Below are 25,732 nucleotides of genomic sequence, written 5' to 3'. Positions count from 1 at the left end.
CTGAATAGCCCCCTCAAGGATAGAACTCAAAACCTCAAGGATAGAACTCAAAACTGGGTTTAGCAGGCCGTTGATTTCACGGAGGGAGGGAGGAGAAAATGAATACAAAACAAATCTGGTCTATTTCTTGTTCTGAGCCACTTCATCTATCTTTATACATCTTGCTGGCAGCAGACTGTACAGTACGACCGCTAGCCATCGTTATCTCCTGGGTGCTCGGCAGAAGACGGTGCAGTATGACTGCTGGCCATCATCTTCTGCTGGCTGCAGATTAAAAGACAGTGCACTGCCCGTAGGACTCAATCGCCATGAGACGAAACTTAAAAGGGAAATGACCTGGCTGAGTCACTCCCACGTTTGCCCCTGACCTCATCGAGGTCGATTAAAAGAGCACCCAGGACTACGTCGACGACGGCTACCAGTCATACTGCACTGTCTGCTGCCAAAAGGCAATAAACTGCTGCTGTGTAGCAATGCAGTACCGCATCTGCCAGTACCCAGGAGACATACGGTGATGGTTAGCTGAGCAGGCTCCATGCTTGCCATGGTATGGCATCTGTACAGGTAACTCAAGAAAAAAGGCGCAAAACGATTGTCTGCCCTTACTTTCACAAAAGGAGGGAGGGAAGGGGGGCCTGATAATATGTACCCAGAACCGCGACAATGTTTTAGCCCCATCAGGCACTGGGATTTCTACCCAGAATTCAAATGGGCAGCGGAGACTGCGGGAACTGTGGGATAGCTACCCACAGTGCAATGCTCCGGAAGTCGACGGTTGCCTTGGTATTGTGGACACACTCCGCCGACTTCATGCACTTAGAGCATTTGTGTGGGGACACACACAATTGACTGTATAAAAACGCTTTCTACAAAAACGACTTCAATGAATTTGACCTAATTTCGTAGTGTAGACATACCCAAAGAGAAAAGATGGCTCTGACTATTGTATCCCCTCTGAGTCAATAACTATAGGGTAGAGATGGTAAGTGCTAAATTCCAGCACATGGCCCCAGTCATATGACACTGATTGGTTACAAAAAGTTTTATCTCTGCTACATGGGTGGCGTTAGTATTCACAGGCAACTGTGATTTCAGCTGGCCCAAATGCTGCTCTTGCTGAGTAAAGTCCTCAAAGAACCTACTAAGGAAGTGGAGGATTTTCCATATCTAGCCAACCCTTTATTTATTAATTTAACATTTTGATTACAAGTAAGTCCTTGTTAAAAGAACTGTCAGTGACAAGCTAGTTCATCTCCAGGTCAACTGCTCCTGTATGACGTAAAAACCTCTGGAGAATATAAACTGTCCATGAATAAATGTATATTGGAAATTAAAAGAAGGTTTTTAACCATCAGAGGAGTGAGGTTCCAGTAGGAATAGTGGGGGGAACAAACTAATTAGTATTAAGATAGAGATAGATACATTTATGAGTGGGATTGTTTAATGGGGTAGCCTGTGGTGATGCAGGGGGGAGAGCGGCCCAGGGGGTCCCTTCTGGTTCATGTCTTATGTTCCTAAAATTTCATGTTTCAGGGCTTCAGCTGGTCACCTGTAGGGGTAAGGAAGGAATACATTTTCCCCCAATATATTCTGGATTTTTTTTTTATGGCCATGGCCATGGATGGGTTGGGCTGATGCTCCGAGGTGGTACTGAGAATTCTTCTTCCCAGGTGCTCGACTGGCGAGTCTGGTTCACGTGCACAGGGACAAACTAATTCAAGGTCAGGAACAAATTTTCCCCAGATCATGTTTGCCATGTCCTTAGGGGGTTTTTCACCTTTCTCTGTAGGATGGGCTACAGGTCAGTTGCTAGGATCTCACATAATCAATTCCCTGCCATTGCAGAGGCCTTGAGCACTAGACCTTTTTGTTCTCTGGCTGTGGCACACAACAGTTTAGTGTCCTGAGGGCTATAGTATTTTGGTCTCATTCTGGTTGTTGGGCTTAGTGTGGATGTGGTGGAGTTGTGTTTAGTTCCCTGCAATGTGCAGGAAGTCAGACTAGGTGATCTGATAGTCCCTCTGGCCTTAAACTCTATGACTCTACAACTATCAGGGAAAATTCAACTTTTCTTTATGTTGGGGCTTCAAAGAGGCAGGATTCCTGCCAAAGTGACTATAGGTCTGATAGTTAGGGTTGAGTGAAGAAAACAGCTGGACGATGGAATTTATGAGATGCATGTGTCATAAACTGGCTGTTAGAGAGGACTGAACCTGAGACATTCATCACCAAAAGCACAGATCACTTATCGCTTGAGCTAAAAGAAGAGTTACTTCAGCTGTCCCATAGCTTTGAACTATGGAACTGAAGGGGCCAGCCACTAGAGGGTGACATGACCACATGCACAGTCCTGTATTACAAGCCCTCCCTGTTAGATATTATCATATGCTATCCCTGTTAGATGTGTTTATAGTGAGAGTCTGAAATACAGGAGTAAAAACTTCCATCTGGAGAGCCATTTTGGAGGGAATCATGGATTCAGACACAGTGGAGAACATCTTTAGTTCAGGACGCTCTTTAGCTTTCGGTACTGAAATTCCAGAGTTCATTCCCCAGGACCGCCATGGTGAGTGTCTTTGTATGCAGCTGTAATGTGTTACACAGGGTCATGATTAAAACATGAGACTGGAAGCCTATTTTTAGAAGTACTTAACACCCAAACTCAATAAGAAGTCAATAGAGATGCAAGTGTTGAGCATCCCTAAAAATTCTGGGAGACTAGACAACTTTTCCTCTGATTCACAAAGCATAAATTGGTGGTAATAATCATACGTACTGTACTTTGCAGGTGTGTTGCACAGCTGGACTCATTTACGTTTGTAAAACGCTTTGAGATCCTCAGTTGCAAGGAGTGATAGAAATGCAAAGTACTATGAATTATTATGATGCACAGTGGTGATATTGCAAAAAGAAAAGGAGGACTTGTGGCACCCTAGAGACTAACCAATTTATTTGAGCATAAGTGGTGATATTCTTTGTTTGCCCAGCCAGTAGACTATATTACACAGTTTGCTGTCTGGTCTCTTGATATACTTTTGGAAACTGAAGGCACTGAGCCACATTCAGCCCTGCTGTTAACCCGTTGAAGTCAATGGAGGTAACAACAGGAATGGATTTGGTGCAGCATTTCCATTGAGATCTATGCCTTGGCCCATAGAAACGTGACTGACTGTGCTGGCTTCTGATCAGGTGAAAAGTACGGTGGGTCACTGTTGTAGTCAGATGTCACTGTTTTCTTTACGGCGGTGCCAAAAGATCAACTGCAACGGTTTTGCAGGAGCAGAAGAAGGCGGGGGTGGGGGTGGGGGAGGGAAGGCCATTGAAGATGCAGCACAATCTAGCCCAACTTTATTTAATGCGGCGCCTTCCATGCCCCTTAGGCTCCCCAGCTGGTGGACTTCACCACTGCGGAGTCCTGCTCCATTCCCCCATCCCGGAGCTGGCCAGCCGGAGCCCAGCCCGCGGCCGTCTCCCCGCAGGAGCGGCGGCTGCTGACATCACAAGCGGCCCTTCCTTTTGTGTGTTCCTGAGCGCACGGGGGCCTGCGTGGGGACAATGGAATCCTGAACTCGGGGCGCGGGCCAGTGGGAAGCTGCTGCTGAGGATGAGTCAAGGCTGAGCCCGGGGCGGGGAGGGGAGAAGCTGCTGCTGCTGCTGCTTGAGGGCTGGAACAGGTGAGAGACGGGGAGGAAGCTGCTGCCGCGGCTGCTCTTGGACTGAGCCAGGTGAGAAGTAGTTGTTGCTCCTGCGGGGGGAGGGAGCTGTTTTGGGGCCGGGCGAGCCAGGGGCGGGAATGGGCAGGAGCCCGGTTCAGCCTTCGGGCAGCCCCCTAGGACCGGGGCAGGGAGCTGAGCCTCGGAGCCTCTTTATTCCGCCGCCCCCCGCGTCCCCCCGGGCAGGGCACTCGGCGGAGGAGCCTCCATCGGCGGCCCCCCGAGGCTGGGGCTCCCGCGCCGCCTGTCCCCTGGGGGCGAGTGCGGCCGTTTCCCCCCAGCCCCGGCTCGCCGAGGGGCCGGGGAGGAGCGGGGCAGCCATTGCATGGGTAAGAGTTGCTGTTGCAGCACTTCCGCTTCTCTCCCAGCAAGAGACACGAGTGGCCAGGCCCAGCCGCGCCGCGGAGGAGCCGCCAGACACAAAGGGAGAGGTACGGAGCGGGGCCCCTCTCCCCGCAGGGCACCCCCCGGCCAGGCCAGGGCCGGCGGCCCGCGCGGCGCGACCACGGGCAGGGGCCCGGGGCCCCGCAGGTATCGCCCCCTCCCCGCAGGGCCCGCACTGGGGGGGGGGGGAATTCTCCCTATCGGGGAGCGGAGCAGCTCTCTCCTGGAGGTGTGCCCCGTGCACGTACTCCTTTCTCTCCCCCCCGGCTCCGCTCCCCTTCCCATCCCTCCCAGATTCCCCCGGCTCTGCTCCCCACCATCACCCCCCTCCCCCGGCTCTGCTTCCTCTCTCCTGGGGACCGCTGTCTCCCCCGCACCCCCGCGGGGACCGCCGCCCCTCCATCCCTTCCCCCCCGCCCCTGTGGGCACTACTAACTTCCCCTCCCTTGCCCCAGCAGGCCCCGATTTCCACCCTCCTACCTTCTTTGCCTTCTGTGGGCATTGATCTCTCACCCATACCTAGGCATTGGTACCCCCCTCCCTCTCCCTCTCCCATCACCCCCCTCACCCCCTGTAGGCACTGATCTCCCCCCATACACCCTGCCTGTCCCTCACCCACTGCAGGCACTCCTCTCTCCCCCACATCTGCCTCTTACCCCCTGCAGGCCGTCATGTTCTCCCTCCCTCCCCCACACACACCCTGCCTGTCCCTCACCCCCTGCAGGCACTCATATCCCCCACACACCTGTCCCTTACCCTCTGCAAGCATTGGTCCCTCTCCCCCCCCTTGCCTGTCCCTAACCTCCTGCAGGCACTGATCTCCCCCCACACCTGTTCCTCACCCCCCTCCCCCACAGGCTCTGATATCTCTCTCCCCACCCCCCTTGCCTGTCCCTCACCCCGTTGCAGGCACTGATCTCCTTCCCACAAACACTCTGCTTGCTTGTCCCTCACCTTCCCAGACACTTATTCTCCCCTTATAACCAATGTCTCCCCACTCCTGTTGCAGACATTGATTCTGCTGCTTTTCCTTTCCTTTCCTTTTCCTCCATGTGCCTTTGAGTGTGCATAGGGGACGGGAGGCATCCTATTTATATCCCATGCGCTGGGGCTGGATAACTGGGGGGTGAGGATGACTGGCTTCTTGTGTGTAGTTTGGGTGAGATTAGAAGGAATTACTTGCAGCTCCTCTGATCTTTGCAGCCTCCTTCTTCCCAGTCCCTGTTCACTCAGCCTCCACCCCCCCCCCCCCATTTCTGTTCTTATTGAAAGAAGACATTCAAGTCCCTCCCCTCCCCCGGTGTTACTGGTGCAGGGAGAAGCTGCTGCTCCTTCTGCTGAGACCATTTCTGTTCAGCGTGCCTGTCTGTGAAGGCCAGAAGGGAGGGGGAGAGAGAGGAGGCCCTCTCTAAAGAGAGTGCGACCCAAACACCCTTTGCCTATGAGACTGTTGTGAGTTCCTTTCCCTGTGCGTGCATTCATTGTTTATTCCCCACATCCTGCGCTGTCTCCTCTCCAGGTCTGGGTTGAGTGGTGGGGGGGGGGTCGCTATGTCGGATGACGATTCGAGGGCCAGCACCAGCTCCTCCTCATCTTCATCCTCCAACCAGCAGACAGAGAAAGAGACAAACACCCCTAAGAAGAAGGAAAGCAAAGTCAGCATGAGTAAAAACTCCAAGCTCCTCTCCACCAGCGCCAAGAGGTGAGACTGTCTGCAGCCAGACACCATGTCACTGCTGTGTCTCTGCCTATATGGCCTTCTGTATCTGCCCCATTGCTGCTGTTCCTCCTCCCCTCCACTGAGTGTTAACTATTTCTGTTCCTCGTTACTAGCATTTACCTTCGACATTTCCACAGAAATTACTGTTGCCCCATCTCCCCTTTGTCACTATCTGCACTTAGCAAGAAGCTTCCCCCAAACATTACCGCTTCCCCCATCTCCTCCTCACCATCTGCACTCAGCACCATTCATCCCCACTGATATTACTGCTCTCCTCAGCACCCGGTTTTAGAGCCAGATCTCTGTAGGGATTAAAGCCTATGAGCTTAATTCCTGCTCTGCTACTGAAGCTATGTGGCCTTGAGGAAGTCATTTAATTTCTCCATCGGTTTCCCCATTTGTAAAATGGGGGTGATGATGATGATGATAACACTTAAGTCACAGGGGTGTTGTGAGTAATAATTAATTAATGTTTACTTTGACCTTGTATGATGATAGATGTCATATATACAAACAGTTTTTATATAGTGCCAGTCCTCCCCACTAAACGCATTAGTACTTCCCAGTCTCCTTCTGACCTGCATTAAGGCTTGTGTACCTGGGGAATTACTATTCCAGAACAGCTCTCCAGGTGGACACTCTTTTCTAAAATACAAGGGACTTTATTGTGAAATAATTACTCTTCTTAAATTATACCAGAATAACTTCTCTGGAATAGCTATGCCAGTCAATATCCCCCATGTAGAGAAGCCCTTAGAGCCAACTCACTTCCAAAACGTTACTGCTGCCGTACTTGAGCCATTCTCCATGTCACCTGAATCTCAGCACCATCCCGCTCCAAAAAAGCTCACCTAGCTGAGCATGAAGCTTCCAAGCAAGCTTTCATTACTCTGTCAATAAGAACAATAATCCGTTTGGTTGGTCATTTAAAGCTTTGCAATGCACCAGCAAAAAGCTCGCGATCTGTACGTGTCAAAAAGGGCTGGTTTTTTTTGATTGCTCAGCCAATGCTGTGCTGTTGTGCTCAAGAGGTCCTTTGGATTTTGTAGCTTTCAGGCAACTTGTTGACTTCAGAACTTGTCTGAGCAAATGTTCCTTGGCAAAGTCACATACACAGCAGCTAGTGGTGGTTGGATGAGAGGCCATAGCTAGTTTTAAAGTATCTGTAAAGGCCTGTTGATTGTAAATTGGTTGGTATGAATAGGCTTTGGTTCTTATTATGTGAGACAAATGGAAGACAGGCAAAGGAGGCTGGCTGAGTGTGGAGGAGGGGAAGTAAAGGAGGCTGTCTGCATGTGCAGTGGGGGGAGATTTGGAGGGGAGGCTTGAGTTGCAGTAGTGGGGTTCTGGAGAATGGGGATGGTAGCTGGTGGTGGTGGGAAGGAAAGTGTGGAGCTGTGGATCCCGGAGAAGTAGAGACAGGGAGGATCTTGGGGAGGGGCTTTGTGGACATAAGGGAGGGGACTGGGGGGCGGGGCTTTGGGTGGCAGGGGAGATTTGGAGGCTGTGTTTTGAGAGCAGATAGGATCTTGGAGATGTGTGACTATTCTCCTCTCTTTGTGTTTAATCAGAAATGGATCAGGGAGCGCATGGAGTTGGTCTCTGTTGATAGTTACCCACCCTTCCCAGTCAGAACTTCTCCAGCCAGTTCCCCAGGATGCTAAGTGGGGAAGGGGATTGTGGCAGTGGCTGTTTAGCCCATCTCAGTGAGACAAAGATTCATAATTTACCACAGGCTGTAGTCCTCTCCTCACAACGAACACTCACATTTGCAAGGAGGATCTGTCTCATTGTCAGTATGTTGGAGGGGGATGGGGCCTTGTCCCCCTGTGTGTGGGGGGGTGGATCAGTGGACCAGGCTGTGGAGCTGATATGGGGAGAGGGAATGTCTGTCTATTTTTCTCTCTGTGTTTCTGTCATAGGGTGTCTACCCCACTGTGTGTGTCTGGAGTGGTCTTGTCTATACAGGCTGCGGTGTGTAGGATGTGTGTGACTATAGGCTGTAGTGAAAGGCTCTGGCAGTGGGGAAAGGCTCCAGCAGCAGGGCCAGCTGCAGTGAAAGGCTTCAGTGTAGGGAGCTGCTGGAGCATTTCCCTGCTGCCTCCCCTTGCCTGAGCCTTTCACTGCGGCGTATAGTTACACATACCCTACATACTGCCTCCTGTGTAGACTAGACCACTGCAGGCACACACAGTGGGACAGATCCCTATGATTCCCCACTGCTGGAATTTTGCACTGTGGTGCAGAAAGGCTCTAGGAGTGGGGAGGCAGCAGGACACCACACTGTTGAAAATAGCAGTGTAGATGCAGGAGGCACTGCTTGGTCATGTAGAGAGCTGTGTAGGGTACATACCCTAGATTTCTGGCATCTCTCTACTATACTCACCTAAGCAGTGTCTCGCCATCTACACTATTTTTACCTGTGCTAGTTGGACATGCAGTGTACATACTCTACATGCCGCTGCAGGTGTAGACCTACCCTGTGTGTTCCTGGAAGAGTGAGACACATACAGTGTCACAGTCAGCGTGACTGATACCTGTACTGCATGTGTGTATTGACTGTGAGCCCACCTAGTGACTTACCTTTATTCTTTCTTGTTTTTATTGCCTTAGGATTCAGAAGGAATTGGCTGACATCACCTTAGATCCACCTCCCAATTGCAGGTTTGTTTTGATCCTTCCTTCCCAGGGGGAGGAGAGAAAGTATGCTTTTTATTGTTTGTAAATATCCTTATAAGTTCTAGATGCAGCAGAGGAATGATCACTTAGATGACATAAAATACTCTCATGAATGCTTGGATGACCTAAAAATAAATCCCCTGCAGGAGAAAGCTCAGGAGACATTATGTGTTTTGACATGAATTTTCTGTTTGTTTTGTTTTGTTCTGTTCGTAATTGCATTAGAGTTTGTCACATTATCTGTGTGTGTGTTTCTGACAGTGGTCAATATGGAAGAGTGTGAAAATGTGCCCCTTTTCGGTTTTTCCTGGTTTACAAGTCTAATGCTTGACTGCATTAATTTTTATTTATATAAGAGTCCTGCCAAACAAGCAGAAAATTGTCAAATCTGTGTGGGCTCTTTCCAGCTCTGACAGTTCTATCCTAAGCAATAACACGCAGTGGAGAAGGGGGGGCTGTTAGTTCATCAGTGAGTATACACACTGAAGAAGCGCGTATGTTATCTGATGAAATCACACCCTGGGATATGCTCTTGTCCTTTATAGAATGGTTACTTAAACTATGTTTTAGAGATTTAAACATTATGTTTAGTATCTACAAAGCTTTGTGTTCATCACCTAGTTGCCCTGACCCTTGGTGATTCCCCTTGGCATTTGAGAATGAGATGGTTATTGGCAATGTCTTTGGTTGGTCCTGTTAATTAAACGGGAAGGCTGCTTTCAACTTAGTCTCTCCCATTTGGCCTGCTGGAGTCTTGTTTCCAAAGACATTCTTGAGTTCTTTATCTGACTCTGCTCCTTGTGCCTTTCTGCTGCTGCTGAGCTAGGTCTGAAGCCTTTGATGTCAGGGGTAGCAGCAATTAAGAGAAAATGCAACTTAAAATATATTTTAAAATCAGTCAAGTATTTAGAATGGACATTTTGCCCCCACCTTTATATTGCTGGTGCTCTGAAGCTTCTTGCTACCCTTAGCTGGTGCACAGGGAGACAATAGCACTGGAGTTCAGCAAAGGGGCCATTAACATCTCTTTCAAAACCACTGTCAAGCATCCTAATAACTGGCAGTGGGATGGGAAAAGAGCATATGAGTACATGGGAGGTATGGGCTGAAAGGAGGCCTCCACATTGAAATGGATCAGCCAAAGACGCCAACTCCCCACCCTTGTTGCCAAAGGATCAACAACAATATCAGTAGGTGGTACACAGAGGGGGAAAAAAAGAAAAACAGGTGATTAGGAAGTAGTAAATTGTTAAAGATTTTCTTAATGAATAAACTTAATTTATTAAGTGTTTGATAAGGTGACTTTTTAAAATTCACCTAGATAGTGCAATAGTACAGTGGTTTGATTGGCGAGGAAGGTTTTTGATATACTACTAAAGCGTGTGGTGTTTGGAAGAGAACTACACGTGGGTTTTGAGCTCTCTTCAGCTACTGGTATATTGTTTTAATGGTATTAATGTGCCCGGAAGCTGTTTTCATGGGTGCCTAAAATGCTTCTATATAACTAAATTAGGTTTCAGCCTTCATCCGAACCATCTTAGAAATAATATCAAAACCCTAAACTGTTCCTATATAAAGAAATTGGAGTCATTCATGGGTGTGGGTTAGCTTCCAGACTACTTTGTTAAAATGTAACATGGCTGCGGAGGTGGTTTCTTATTTAAATAGTGCAGTCCACTGGGGATAGTAATATCAAGACACAATACAAAAAAGGTTGGATTTGTAACGTGTTAGCCTTTATGAATGGTTTTAATGGTGGAAAGCAGTTAATAGTACAAGCCATACATTAGTATAAAGTCGTATTATAGTTTTAGGTATCCTGGATCTGACCTTCAAATGAATTAGCATGGAGATTGGTAGTTTTATCTAACAAATAATGTTGTAAAATTAGAATACGTTAAGCTAACCTATAATGTGTTAAGTAGTAAAGCACGAACAGTGGTTTTCGTATGAAACCAGGTGTTTTCGCATTGCCATTCAAGCTGTAGTATTTAATATCTGTATTTTCTAATGAGAGTAAGTACAGTGTCTGTTTTTATACTTGTGGTTAGTTTGGTTCAAAATGCTAAATGCCTTACACTTCCTGACATGTTTCGGGCTTGAGGCTGTATACAGCAGATTTGCTAAGTGTGGACAGATGCTGCTTGCCACAACAGTGAGAAGAGTTCCAGCTATCAAAGTTATGTGGAGTATTTACTTCCTGTGGAAGGGGAAACTGTCAAATGGAGGGTGGGGGGAAGTTATGGTACTGAGACTTTCTGGTTGCTGTGTAATGGTTAAGGTTGCAGGACTTTGCTCTGGGGAAGCCTGCATTAGTTTACACTGAATATTAGCGCTGTGAGAGAAGTATTAAACTTGGTTTTAGAACATAGTTTTAAGTCTCCTGCCTCAGTAACTTTAAAAAAAGGCTTGTTTACCCTATGTCCTCTCTGCTCAGCTCAAGCATCTCATCTGACTACCTCCTTTGTGTTCTCTCTCCTGTGCCTTGGTACTGTCTTTTGTGTATTACCCTCCTGCTGGAATCGGGGCTTCTTTTTTCCTCCATCCTCTCCTCCTTTAAAGCTCTTCTCAAAATCCATTTATTGGAGGAGTCTTTCTGGGTAACATTTTGAAAAGCACCAAATTCCTGTTGACTTTCAGTGGGGCTTAGGCTTCTAAGTGACTGTCACTTTAAAAAATGGGACTTAGGATCCTTAGGCTTTTTTGAAAATTTTACTCATAGTCTCATTTATATAGAAAAAATGCTGCGTAACTCTGAAGATTCACTACTTTCTCAACCAGCCACTTAATCACACCTTTGTTGTCATCTTCTGAACTGTTCCCTAACATCTCTGTGTTTGTCAGCTCCTTGTTGTTGTCGTCCATGTCTTATTCTGGGGTCTTACTGCAAGGTGCTCAGCACCTTCAACTCCCATTGAAGTCCATGGTAGTTGAAGACATTTATCACGTCCAGAAGGAACCCAGAACACTGAAAGACCCCCCTACCAGGCAGAGACTCAATCATTATTTATTTTGTAAATATGCCTATCCATGATGCTATGAAAGTGGTTGTTCATTTACTAAATTTAAATTTTCAAGCAAAATAGCTGAAGAGCAAATCAGGATTTTAATTATTGCAGGGGTGCAAATATATGTTCAGACTTGAATTTAAAAAAAACAGACCTTGAAGATGCTGATGACTTTCTAACTGTAGTACACTGAATAGAATTCAGATATTTTTCTGATAGGTGTTTAAGATATTAGTGTTCTCTTACATGGCCTAGTGTAGCTACAGCATATGACTAATTTTAAGTGAGTTCTATATCTCTCATTCTTAGCATGCTAACATTTTATGTGAAATGATTGAAACAGGATGCTGGAAAGCTTTAATTTTCTTTTCTCCATTTATGGGATGATTTGGCTTCTGACACTGGTGATGAGAGGTGTAAAATCAATATTTTCATTGCAGCTGTTTAGTGATAAAACAACCAGACTGAAGGGATTGTTGGTTAATGTGAAATTGAGGTTAACATCATAGGCTTTGAATATTACACATTTGGATCCCAGTCATAATGAAATTTCAGTTCTCTCTTTAAATATTAGCTTGTATAAGGAGGTGAAAGTCATAATCTGGGCTGGTTGTTTTTTTGTGTCATTGGTGTGTTGAGTGTCTTATAGGGCTTTGTTTACATTACACATTTAGATGTCGTGGAAGTCTGGTTCCATGATTCTCTCAAGTCATGGTTCTAGTTTTCTTTATAAACAGGGCTTAACTGTATTTAATCACATTAATCAATATCTAAAGCCTTGGATACATCCATGTGACTGGATTTCTAAGGCTGTATCAGGGACATGATTAAAACATTAACTGCCATTTACACTGTCTATCTCAGGTACTTATTTGGCCTCTATTGCCATAATAGCTGAGTACCTCAAAATCTTTAATGTAGTTCTCCCTGTACGGTGTTTTCCCCGTTTTACAGGTGGGGAACTGAGGCCCACGCTGATTTCAATGGAAGTTAAGAGCCAAAATAGCTTTGTGGATCTGGGCCCGAAAGATTAAGGCCCAGGTTTTTAAAGTTATTTAGGTCCTGTTCCGTTAAGCATTGCAGTACCTAACTGACCTTAGTGCTTCTAAGTGCCTGTCACTGTTGAAAATGAGACATAGGCTCCCAAGTCCCAGTGACTTTCAGTGAGAATTAATCTTCTAAGTCAGTTAGGTGTGGCAACGCTGAACAGAGCAGTGCCTAAATAATTTAAAAAACCAGGACGTAAGTATCTTGCCCAAGGTCACACAGGAAGTATGTGCCAAAGGAGAGAATTGAAGCCGCGTCTCCTGAATCCCTGATATGACAGATATTGCAATTTCCTGCAATATCCTTGAAAGACTTCGCTGTATTAAGTTTATATATTATTGTGGGCCAAGATTGTATGTAACCTTTCTTGGCAGAGACCTGCATGTCACTCCATCTTGACCAGGGATTTTAAGGTTGCACAGCTCCCTGATTTACACTGCTATCCTCAGCAAGCCAGAGCTTTTCTGACCCCAAACCACCGCCCACATGTCATGCTGCACCCTCCTGGTGCAGATCCATCTGACCCCCTTATCCCCCGCACGAGAGTGGAAGGTGGTAGTTAATGGGGAGACATTTATTGGATGGGGAGATACTGCGACAGTTAAAACTGTAGTTAAGCCTCATGTTGTGAAACCCCATCAGATGCTCCCAAGGTGTGAAATGTGGGTTAAAGTTCCTGGTGTAAAAGTCTTCACTCTACCTACAGCACAGAATTCTATACAGACTAGGAAGGGTCAGGGATGCTGGTTGTAGTTGTGTTGTCAGATATCCCATATTATTTGCTTTTGAGGAATGATGTTATGGCTGTAAAAGCATAAGGGGTGAGTGAATCAGACCCCCGAGTTAGCTACAGACCTGCAAGGGTTAACCAGAATGCAAATAGAGTAGCTGTCTGAGGTGTATCCCTCCTGTCCACTCCCCCCCCTCCCCCCCCAATCCAGGTGGAATCAAGTTACCTTCCCAGTATGTGCAGACAAATACCTGAGGAGAAGGAAAGTGAGACAGTTTCCTACTGCAGGGGAATGACAAGATAACTTGAAGTTAAAATCTCTGAGTCCTGAAGCCCAGGCCAGGGAAATAAGCTCTCTGCCTACCCTTACCAGGGAACCAGGCACAGTACAGAGTACTGGCAACATCTCCAGCCAAAAGTAAAGACACTGAGGCAGCTGCAGGGCACTGCCAAATCTATGACACCTACCCAAGGATGGGAAATGCCCTCTGAAAGTGTATGACAGCTGCTTGGGAGATGACAAAGGTAACTGTGGCTAGAAAGAAGGGGGAACTTCCCCCCACGGTCTCTGACTGCCTGATGGCCTGTGAAAATGTAAAGGACCTTGAGCCTGGTGGGGGGAGAACTGCTGTGCACTTTGACTCAGTATGTGGGGATCAGGGGACCACCCCAGTGGGATGGGGGATCAATACACTTTCCTCTTCCCCCCCTCGGGCCCTGATGTCTGAGGAGATGAGCAGAGAAAGGAATTTGGCTGCAGGGGAGATTTGAAGAATCTGTTAAAAGCGGTGCAGAGAGCTGCATCACAGGGAGGAAGCCCTACCTTATTGCTCCCTTCTGTCCGAAGAGTTACTTTCTGGAATACTCCGGGGAGCGTGGGAATCTCAGCCCACCATGGGGCAGCTAACTGCTTGAGGGACAAAGGGACACCACATACCCTCCCTAGAATCCAAGGGGAGGTGGTAGTGGGAGGACCAGGTCTCAGTTTCACACCCAAATGTTTTGGGGGAGTAAGTATATGCAAGAACTCCACCCTCAGAGGCTCTAATGGGAGAAATTATACAGGGTGGAGGTCAAATGACTGTGTGGATTTTTGAAGGAAATATGCTCGCTTGCTAGTGGAATGTTTATTATATGTATAGGTGAAATACGAAATTAACCACCATCCAGGGAATAAACCTCTGCATTCTCCTAGGAGGATGATCAAGCACCCAAGTTGCATCCCACTTCTTCTGGGGGTAGATGTGACAGATATGACCGTTTCCTGCAATATTCTTGAGACACCTTATTGTATTAATTTTCTGTATTATTGTGGGTTGGAAGAGATGTGACAGATGAAAGACCTGGGAGTTCAAAAAAACATTGAAAATGTGCCAGACAAGCATGGATTTTTGGGACAATAAGTGTTCAGTGGATTTCCTGGGGTATACCTAGAGAGAAGTTAATGTAAATTCTCCAACTCCCCATTTTGCAAAAACCCAGCCTTTTGAAGCTATACCATAAGGAGAGAGTAATTGTCTGCTAATTACCTGTTACTGAAGGTCAAGATCTAAGGCCCAAGCTGAGTAAAGAAACAGCTGATCTGCCCAGCCATTGTTCTGGATCTAAGATGGATGAACTTGTAACCACAGGGAAACCCTAGTTGTGGGTTTTGAAGGACTAAAACATACCAGAGCCCTAGGCTGGAGTTGGGGATGATCTTTGGAAAGCAGAGAATGTGAGTTGGTTCTTTTATTGTTTTTAATAATGCTGTACTTCTTTTACATTCAGGAAAAACTGTGCTTGCTTAGGAGGAGTTGTGTTATAACTTATAACTGTGGTAATATACTGGTCATAGCCTTTGGAGAGAGAGGAAAAACTCAGGAATTGGCCTGTTTAGGCAGTCTGGCTTACTGGGGATATTAGAATGTAAGGCAGGAAGCTGTGCAGCCTTAAAACCCCAGTCAGGAGGAAGAGGCACATGTGGGTCTCAGGTAGGGTTGCCAACTTTCTAATCGCACAAAACTGAACATCCTTGCTCCATCCCTTCTGAGGCTTCGCCCCTTCTCTGAGGCCCCACCCCCGCTCACTCCATCCCTCCTCCCTCTGTCGTTCGCTCTCCCCCACCCTCACTCACTCGCTCGTTTTCACTGGGCTGGGGTAAGGAGTTGAGTTGAGGACTCCGGCTGGGGGTGTGGGCTCTGGGGTGGGGCCAGACATGAGTTCAGGGTGCGGGAGGGGGTGCACACTTTGGGGTGGGGCTGGGGATGAGGGGTTTGTGGTGTAGGAGGGGGCTGGAGGGTAGAGCTGAGGGGTTTAGAGTCTGGGAGGAGGCTCTGGGCTGAGGCTGAGGTTCGGAGTGTGGGAGAGGTGTGGGCTCTGGGCTGGGGGTGCGGGTTCCGGGGTGGGGGGTTTCAAGGTGCGGGAGGGGGCTCCTGCCTGGGGTAGGGGGTTGGGGTTTGTGGGGAGGTGCAGGCTCCAGTGGGGAGTTTGAATGTGGGAGGGGGCTCAGGGCTGGGGTAGGAGGTTGGGGTGTGGGAGGAGGTGCAAGGTGAAGGCTCTGGGAAGGTGTTTGGGTGCGTGAGGGAGCTCAGGGCTCGGGCAGGGAGTTGGGGTGCAGGGAGCAGGCTCCAGGCAGCGCTTACCTTGGGGGGGGCTCCCCAGAAGCAGCGACATGTCCCTCGGCTCCTAGGCATAGGTGTAGCCAGGCTGTTCCGCATAGTGCGTGTTGCCTCTGCCCACAGATTCTGCCCCCCACAGTTCCCATTGGCTCCAGCTCCCAGCCAATGGGAGCTGCGGAGCTGGCGCCTGGGGCGGGGGCAATGCACGGAGCCCCCCGGCCTTGTTCTTCCACCTAGGAGCTGGAGGGACATGTCACCATTTCCAGGAGCCGCGTGGAGCCAGGTAGGGAACCTGCGAGCTCCACCAACTGGACTTTTAACGGCCCAGTCAGCAGTGCTGACCTGAGCCGCCAGGGTCCCTTTTCAACCGGGTGTTCTGGTTGAAAACTGGACACCTGGCAACCCTAGTTGGCCTAGAGAGGTGACAGCAGCCTAAAGTGGATGTCGTTGGCAGACCACAGAGGGGGAAATACAGATGCAGTTTCCCTGAACTGTGACACCAGGTTAGCATTCCAGCCACAGTACAGTCGCTTCAAGGTGGAGCTGTATACATCTGCAATGTTGTAGAAAGGTTCTTGAGCATAGTGGGACATGAAATTACCCGATTTAAATATTACCTCGTCCATCTTGTCTCTCTAATGTCCTGGGACCAACACAGTTACAACTACACAGCATAAATGATCATGTTTAAATATGTATGCAGTCTTTCTAGTCTGTGCCGAGGGACCAAAATGGTTATAACTAGGATAAAAAAAACAACATCTTTACTATAACTAAAACAAACTTTGGTCCTGTCCATACAGGCAGGATCAGCCATTGTTTAGGCCATGTCTACCCTATGAGCACTACAGTGCTGCAGCTATGCTGCTGTAGTGTAGACGCTTCCTACAGCATCTGAAAGGGTTTTTCCACCTCCATAAATCTACATCCCTGGTTGGCAGTAGCTAGGTCAATGGAAACGTTCTTCTTTCATTCACCTAGTCAGGTTTCCAATGTGGGTTATTTTGGTTTAACCTGAGCACCAGAGCTATGTCAACCTACCTTTTAAATGTAGACCAGGCCTTAAATACGATGATTTTTCACATCTCTCCTTAAAAGTCTTTAATGTCTCCAAACAGTAACCTTTCACAGTGGAAAAAGCTGTCCTGAACCAATGTTTTAAAATTTAAGTTAGCATTGTTCCTTGGCTCTTCCAGTGTACTTTTGTGTCCAATCTTTGTAACTTCCTAGGACAAGGACGAGATCTCTCTTAGTGTCTTATGCAAATAAATGGTCAGTATTTAAATAAGAATTATGTCTCAAGTTGTAGGGCACTTATAGCTTGTAGGAACAAAGGTGAAGAATAGCCACTGTTTTCAAAATTCTACAGTAAGGGATTATGACTTCTGGACTAACATGAAATCTGCAGAAAATGAGTGGCTCAAAAGAGCCATTTTGAACTCTTTAATTTTAATTAATTAATGGACTTTATTTGCATACTCAAAGTGTAGCTCCTCTTTTGACTAAAGTTGTTTTTATATTGCTGGAGATACTGTACGAATGTACTTTCTAAACAGCTGAAACTTGGGTAAATGCTTTAGAGATCTTGCTTTTAAGTTGGGTGTATTATTCAAGAACAGACTGTAGTTGTTAAAGCACAATATAGGGGTTTTCTCTTTCTGTGTGTGTACACTTGAAAGAGAGCTTCCTGAATGCAACCACCATCTCATGTACCTTTTCTCTTATTGCATTTTTTTAATGATCTGTACAGAAGTTGAGATCATTATAATTTTAAAAGCTGCAGGTTCTGTTATGCATTTGTGGCTTTTGAGGGGGAGGAGGTGACTAAAATGCAGGTCATTTTCATTTAAAATACCCAGGTTGCAAAAGTGATTTTTGGTACATTTTTTATTCATTTATTCATTTATTCATTCCTCTAAAATGTAAATATTTTCTCTGTTAAATTTCCAAGTGTGGAGATGGGGAAAGACCTTCATAATTAGTGCTATGTGACCTTAGAAAATTATCTTTTGTCATATAAACTATCAGTGGTTTCCCCCTCTGTTTGGCATATAATCTATAGAAAAATTACTCTTCCTTTTAGAAACTATTAACTAATTTAGTGATCCTGAACAGCTGTGTGTGGTCTGTCTTGCAAACCTTGAAAAGAATGCAATTTATATACTTGGTAAATTGCAACTTTATGTAGCTATTCCTGCAGGCTAAGTCATCTGCTTGATGTATTCAGACAAAAGCTGCATAGGAGCAACCACTTTACTGTAGATTGATTAGTTAATATTACAGGAATCCACATTTCTGAGGTCAGGGAACTATTTTAATCAGCTCCCTTAAAAATCAGAAGCATTTTAGTGGCAGGATCCTTGAGAATCTGTGGCAGTAGCTAGGCTGATCCTGTGGTAGAATTTGTTTGGCATATCCTTGTTCAGCAATTCCAAAATGAACTATGCTCTGTGCTCTTGTATGCCAAATATCAGAATGCTGAATCTTGAGAGCAGCTGTGAAAGTGTATCAAGGCTTCAGACAGGGGTCGAAATCCCTATCGCCCTCCACACATTCACATACAACACTTAACTTTATTATTTAACTTCCATCTTTGTTGTCCTTGGCGAACACCAGGCAATTACGTTCACTGTGCTACTTACATGTTTTACCCAACAGGAATGCTAATACTTTGTCTAGGGTTAAGGAATCTGTGATCTTTAATTTTGTGTAATTTCATTTGTCCTAGTATGTTGTGTTTCAATTTTGTACTTTGAACTATTTTATTTTTTTAAGGAGGCAAAAGATACATTTCACCCATAGGTGCATGGTGCTTTATAGAAATAAAAGAAAACCTTGTCATTGCCCCAGAGTGTTTACGATCTAAATGCTCTATCCTGTAAAGTCTGCATACAGATAGTAGTTTGTCATTGCTCCCCTCTTCAGGTGGCACTGGGTGCTTCAGGGTTTGATAATTATTTCTTGCCTCTCAGGATCTGAATCCAGGCCAGGTTGGTGGTGACTGAAAGTCATTTCCATCAACTGCTTTATGGCTTATGTGAAATGAATTGGTCTCAGTCAAGTTTATAGTAGTCAAATATCTACGTCACAAAACTTCCTACAGTGTTGGCACCCTTGTGAGAGGGAGATGCTGTGAGAATGGAGATGGAACTAATCTTTACCAGTCAGAGTGGCCCCTCCAGTTCAAGTACAAGCCCCCTTGGTGAGGTTGTGTATAGGAAGCTTGTACCACTCCTGCCTTTGCTGTACCTTTCCTGTGATTTCATTCTGCTTTCATGCCAACACCGCACCTTTTGAAAGCATTGAACTTATTAAAGAAAGAGGATGTGTGTGTAAAAAGTTGGGGAAACTGACTTCCTCATATCTTATAGATTTATATGAAATAAAGTTAAGGGCTACATTGTTCTGCTGTGATGCCATGTGAGTTAAACACAATGAAATTAATGGGACATATGAGTAATTGCAGTAGAATCACACTTCTCTGCATGCTTTATAATTTGAACAAATACTTATTTCTCAACAAAGATTTAACAGGTTTGCTTTCATTCCTGACTTTTTTCAGAGTAACAGCCGTGTTAGTCTGTATTTGCAAAAAGAAAAGGAGTACTTGTGGCACCTTAGAGACTAACCAATTTATTTGAGCATAAGCTTTCGTGAGCTACAGCTCACTTCATCGGATGCATCAAGCTTATGCTCAAATAAATTGGTTAGTCTCTAAGGTGCCACAAGTACTCCTTTTCTTATTCCTGACTTTATTACAGAACATTTATTACTACATTGTGAAGTACTATTAAAAAAAAATGGCAACTGTCAAAATAAAAACCTAGTATATTTTGGAATTCAGTATTTTGTTGTTTGCTTACTTGCCAGTTTGCAAATGTCAGTAGTCTGCAATGGGTCTGCCAGACGTTAGTGCAAATTATAAAGGTTCTACAATGTGTGTAATAAATGTATACTGTGCATGAAATATTAATTGACGTTAGCAGCAGAACATCCCACAAATATGTATGCTTGAGTGCAGTGCACACAATGACAAATAAGCACTGTTATATTCTTTATGGAAGTGTGCTTGGATGGGGATAGTGGCATACAGAATCATGGTCTGTAGCCTAAGTTCCCTCTAAGTTGTGTGGCCGCGCAGATGCCTATTAAGCCCCGCTCAGGGCTGCGGCAGGGAGAGGCACCCCTCCCCGCCAGCCCCAGGGCAGACCTGCCGCTGCCAGGGGAGAGGCGCCCCTCCCTGCCGGCCCCAGGGCGGACCTGCTGCCACCGGGGGAGAGGCACCCCAACCCAGCCCCGAGCCGCTGTGATGAGAGAGGACTGGAGGGGAGTGCTCTCTCCCTGCTGCAGCCCTGGGACAGCCTGCATCCCCAAACGCCTCATCCCTGGTCCCACCCCAGAGTCCGTACCCGAACCTCTGCCCTGAGCCCCCTCCTGCACCCTGAACCCCTCATTCCTAGCCCCACCCCAGAGCCTTCACCCCTAGCCAAAGCCCTCATCCCCCCCAACTCCTGCCCCAGCCCTGAGCCCTCTCCCACACTTCAAACCCCTCGACCCCCACCACATGAATTTTGTTATGTGCACCAATATGAAGGTGATGTGTCTCACATCACCGCCGTATTGGTGCACATAACAAAATTCATTCCGCACATAGACATACAAAATTCGAGGGAACACTGCCTGTAGCAGATACATTTGCCTGATAGCGCTCGGGTTTTTCCCTTTGATTTTGCAACTAAAAGTCTAGACCAGGAAAGATTGACTCTAGGTCTTAAAAAGTGGGCCCAGGCCAACTTTTGGCAATCCCTTTGTTTAAGAGAAAATCTAAGTAATTGAATTAAAAACTGTATAAGATTAATGTTGCCAAATTCTGGTTTTAAATTTCCTCTGGTCCTGTATTTTTAAGGGAGCAGCATTTTGGAGCCCAAAATATGGGTCATGATTCCCCAGTGTCTTGAATCTTTTTATAGTCATTTACACAGGTGTGCAGTAAGTGTAAAGCACTGCCATTCTGATTTGGTAGTGTTTTCACTTGTGTACCCAAGGTGCAAGGCAGTGGAGAACCAGACCATGATGCACTTTAACAGCTGCTCTCAAGAGTCATCATTCTGATATTTGGCATATGATTTCTGTCTCTGGAGTTGTTGGCCTCATTGGAAAATCTTGAATTGGTTTTGACATTTTTAGAAGCAACAGTAGATGTACGCTGCTGTGATAGAGATAGTACCTATGGCAATTGGGCTGCTAATATTTATTACTATTTCTGCCATAGGTGTCTGAACAAAACATTTTACCAATGAAACTAATTCCCTTATCTGTAAAAAGGAAAAGAAGGTTTAAAATAATGGTCTCTAGACTTCTGGAGTGAATCATACACTGGTTGAAAGGGAGATCAAATATTAAAAATTAATCCTGAAGCCAAAAAGTGGTTTTTCATGATCGATACGTCAATGAAAAGGTTGTGTGTGTTTGGGGGTGGGGAGTCCTTGTGGTATGGACATAAAGAGAACTTTGTCAGACTTTTAGGAGGCATAGGAAATGCTTCAGCAAAGTAATATTCATCATACCAAAAAGAAACGGTCAGGTTAACCATACAAATTGGCTATTTCAGTGGAAGTGTTAAGATGCTAATGTGGGGGGTATATGCTTGTGAGAGAGAAATATTCAGGTGGATGCTCTTAGAAAGTTTTAATACGTTACTTGGTATTCTGACCAAGTATAGAATCTGGCTGCTCTGAGAAATGGCCTATAAACTGTAGAGAAATCGCAGTATCTTTTAATTAAAGCAGTGCTTAATTGTTGCAGATGGCCTTGAAAGATTGCTAAAATGCATGCAGTTGTAATAACATACAGTTTAAAAGCAAATATATCAATATTGTAGTGTATCATGAAGGCCTATTTCATCAGAAGTTTCTGATCTATCAGACTAACAGTTTAATATTATACTTGCCCATTAATTATTTCTTGTGGGTCCTAGTAATCTTTTTAAGGCAAATACGTTAGGTAAAGAATCAAAGCATTTACAGTTGTTGTCGGCTTTGACTTCAGTTTGTAAATGTGTTCTTCAGCAATAAGAATTATCTAGTGTTTTTTGTAGGATAATTTTAATTTTGAGAACATATTTGTATTTTAGATTGCTTTGTTGACAGCAGCAATGATATTCATGTCATTTAATTTGGGATAGTAAAACCAAGCCTCAGAATTATTTTAATCAGTAAACAAACAGACAAACATAGTTGGTTTAGGTTGTAAATAATCAAATAAAAATGTCCTTGAGTAAATAAAAACCTGATCCTGGCCCCAACACTCCATTGCATTAAATGTTTTGCACTCTTGCTCCTGGTGCTAATCAGACTTAAACACAAAGGGCTTGTCTTCACTACTGCCGACATCGCGCAGCGTAGACACTGCTTTAAGTTGATATAGGTTATGTCGCTCGGGGATGGGGGTTTCACACCCCTGAGCGATATAACTTGCATCGACTTAAGCAGTAGTGTAGACAAGCCCTGAAGATCCAGACATTTGATGTACTTGGGTAAGAGGATCCTCAGGTAATACAGAACTGTCTTAATGGCTACTGGAACTTCCCATGAGGGTTATTGATAGCGAGATAGCTTGTGCCCGGTGATTGGCCGAGTATTCACCAACTCCAGGGCTCAGACCTCCCTTTAGGCACACTGAACACTGTTCAGGTGTGTGCCAGGAATAGGCCTCTTGCAACTTTTTATTTTGTATAGCAGCTTTCATACCAATTGTATCCACGCATACTTGAGAGAAAACGAAACAGAGAACTAATGAGTGAGTGAGTGAGTTATACGCCAGGGAGACAAGATAGGTCTTCTGTTGGGATTTGAAATGAAATTCAGTCACAGGGATGGAGAGATACAGTAAAGCCGTTCAGGATGGCGGGAGACTCTGGGGAGAAGGTAGTAAAGTAGTACCAGTGGCAAGATTGTACGAAGGGATGTGGGTGGATGGTAGGGAGTAAGAGAGATGATGTCTGTAAGGAAGACTTAAGACAATTATGGATTGGTTCCTGAAATGAATGGTGGCAATGAGGGTCTGGGGTGAAAAATAGACTTTTCTTCCCTTCCTGCCCCATCGTGTTAGTTTTACTTTGTTGTTGGCCATAGCAAGAAGCAGAAGGAATAAGGTATTCTCCTATATGGGATAGAAATGGGGGTTGTAGGAGAGGCCAAAAACAGAAAGGGAGGGAGACCAAGAAACAAACCCAGACGGAGAGGGACACACTCAGATTGAGACCAGGGCAGAGAAAAGCAAGCAAACAAGACTGGGATGGAAAAAAAGGAGTGGCTCAGAATTTAGTAGATACCATCTAACCTAGGCCAGTACCAAAGATGGGAAGCTGCAGGCTTATGTGTTGGAAGCCCTGGAAGAGGTTACTAGAGCTTTCCCACCAAACGAACAAAGTATCTGATCTCCTGTTTCCCTGCTCTTTGTCCTCCTGATTTCAATCCTTTCACCATATTCCTCCTTTGTCTGCTTTTTCACTTAGCTTTGTGCCTTCAGCCATGCAGCCCACCCACCTCCCTGCACTGTGCCTGGGTGTAACAATTTCCTTGCCCTCATGTGCCAAGCATCCCTATGCTATTCCTCCCTAAACTCCACCTTTTAAAGCAATCCCTGCTCACTTCTCATCACTCGCCCTCTTATCCTCACTTTCCTGAAGAGTTAATCTGTGATTTGTGCATATGTGCCTTGCCTTATTTAGACTATAAAGTCTTCAGAGCAGGGACTTGCCTTTTTATCTGTTTGTAAAGGGCTTTGTAAATTTATAGCCTGATATAAATATTCTGTAATAACAAATGGGTTTAGTCCTTGGACGAGTAGGTCTCACATTTTTAAAGGCTTGCTTACTCTTGTGGCAGTTTATGTGATCAAAGTAAATAAGTGAGTTGCCTTTATTCAGTAACTATTGTAGAATATTGAATATGTGATTTGGTTATTTTCCAGTTTTATGCACATCAAGGTTATCGCAGCTGTTACGCTGTAGTAGTATCAGAAAGTAACAGGCTGATGTGTGTTGATATAATTACTTTTATTCTGGGTTGTACCCAGGGAAATAAATAAAGGTATCCAATAGCTAATCTTTTTTTTTGGGGGGGGGGGGGGGGCTATCTTTGTGCTCCTACTTTACCCTCTGCCGTGCTCCTACTTTACCCTCTGCCTTGCTAACTGGAAGAAGTGAAACTATTTGTTAGGAAAATGTTAGTTAAAATGCATAACTATGATATGTGTTAAGGCATTACAATTTAACATACTTAGTATTCATTGTGTATATATAATTTTGAATGAGACTATGACTGCTCTGTTATTATACTCGAGTTTTGTAATGTGTGAGGTATTCCTTGCTTGTAGACATTTTTCTACAAAGATAAAAAATATTCTAGCTCCTACTTACTGTGGGTTGTGATACATAGGCATTTTTACATAACTTTTCTTAATAGGTTCCAAACTGTAACTATATGTAAGGGGACTGTAGCCCCCTTACTAACATTCAGTGGGGGTGTTTTGGTTGGCTGGCTCCCAGTACTAAAAGGGGAAGGGTCTATGGGAAACCAGGACCCTGAGACTGATAGTCCCCAGGAACAATGGGGAGAGGCCAATGCTCCAGGTCAGCCTGAATGACAGCGTGGGCAGACTAATCAGAGAGTCAGGAGGCCAGGGAGGTCCTGTCCTCGGTGTGAGCTGGATTTTCCTGGGTCAGACAGAGTGGGGCTGAGCTAAGGAGAAAGCAGGGGCCCAAGCTAAGCTGGGGAGCAGAGCCGTGCCAGATCCAGAGGGACCAGAAAAGCAGCCCAGAGAGAGTAGACCCTGTCCTGGGAGCAGAGCTGCAGCCCCAAAGCCAGAGGCACAGCCCAGAGAGAGCAGAGTTTCCCTGGGAGGAGAGCTGCAGCAACCAGAGCCAGAGGGGCCAGAAAAGCAGCCCAAGAAGTAGGTCAGTGCTGGGAGCAGAGTCACAGAAGCAGCCTGCAGAGCAGACCTGTCCTGGGAGCAGAGCTGCAGCAACCAGAGCCAGACGGGCCAAAGAAGCAGCCCAGGGAGCTGGAGGCAGGGCAGCAGCAGCAGTGCAGAGACAGAGCGGTGCTGCTGGGGCTGGAGCAGTCTGGAGCTGGGTGCGGTGAGCAGCTGGGGAGAGCGAGGGGGACCCTGGGCAGCGGGCCCAGCACAGGGAGACGCCTCAGCCAAGAGGCTCTGCAGGCCAGGCTTGGATCGTAACCCCAACAGGGCAGGGGCGACACTGGGAAGAAGGGTCCTACCACTTAGAGCCTAAGAGCGTGTGGCCACCACCAGAGCAAGAGACCAACCCACAGCATCCCTGCGGCAGAGCCAGGGCCTGAGAAGAAGGCCTGGGACTTACAAGGAACAGACTGTGAACTGCCTTGACGTTCCAGAGACACTGTTTTTGTGATGTTCCCTGCCACAGAGCGGGTTGATGTGTTTCCTTTAACCTTTTCCATTTTTCCTTATTCTTTGTAAAATTAATTGTTGATCAAATAACTTGCATTTGCTTTAACTTGTATGTAATGGCCAGTGGGTCAGAGAAGTGCCCAGTGCAGAGAGAGTACCCCGGAGTGGGGACACCCTAGCCCCTGTCCTAGGTGACCACAGCAGGGTTGGGGGTCGAGCCCCCCAGGAATCCTGGACCCAGCCTTGTTGGGGTTACAAGGACTCTGCCAGACAGGAGAGTGGAAGCAGGGAGGCCACTGGGTAAAGGAAGTGGGAGCGAGCACTCAGATCCTTTCACTAGCCCACTTCACCGGGGTAGCGCAGAAGCCAGGAAAGTTCCCCACAATAGCGGGACTATTCCCCCGCTTACATATACATCA

General features: G+C 46.1%; 1 protein-coding gene across 6 annotated transcripts in view; it reads left to right on the top strand.

The window, feature by feature from the left end:
* Window positions 1-3,321: 3,321 nt before the first annotated feature.
* Window positions 3,322-25,732, top strand: part of UBE2E1 (ubiquitin conjugating enzyme E2 E1) — a 62,340-nt gene continuing 39,929 nt past the window's right edge. The window contains exons 1-4 of one of the 6 annotated variants that reach the window (XM_073333485.1): window positions 3,322-3,725; window positions 4,082-4,144; window positions 5,617-5,799; window positions 8,431-8,481. In XM_073333485.1, coding sequence (XP_073189586.1) covers window positions 5,648-5,799; window positions 8,431-8,481 — 203 coding nt within the window. In that variant the 5' untranslated portion in view covers window positions 3,322-3,725; window positions 4,082-4,144; window positions 5,617-5,647. Of the gene's footprint in view, window positions 3,726-3,796; window positions 4,145-5,616; window positions 5,800-8,430; window positions 8,482-14,907; window positions 14,999-25,732 lie in introns of those variants that run through there. The other 5 variants (XM_073333486.1, XM_073333487.1, XM_073333484.1 and 2 more) reach the window with 5 other exon arrangements.

The sequence above is a fragment of the Lepidochelys kempii genome, chromosome 2, assembly GCF_965140285.1.
Source record: "Lepidochelys kempii isolate rLepKem1 chromosome 2, rLepKem1.hap1, whole genome shotgun sequence".
In the NCBI taxonomy this organism is placed as follows: domain Eukaryota; kingdom Metazoa; phylum Chordata; order Testudines; family Cheloniidae; genus Lepidochelys; species Lepidochelys kempii.
Note: the sequence above shows the minus strand (reverse complement) of the source record. Positions and strands in the feature narration are given on the sequence as shown.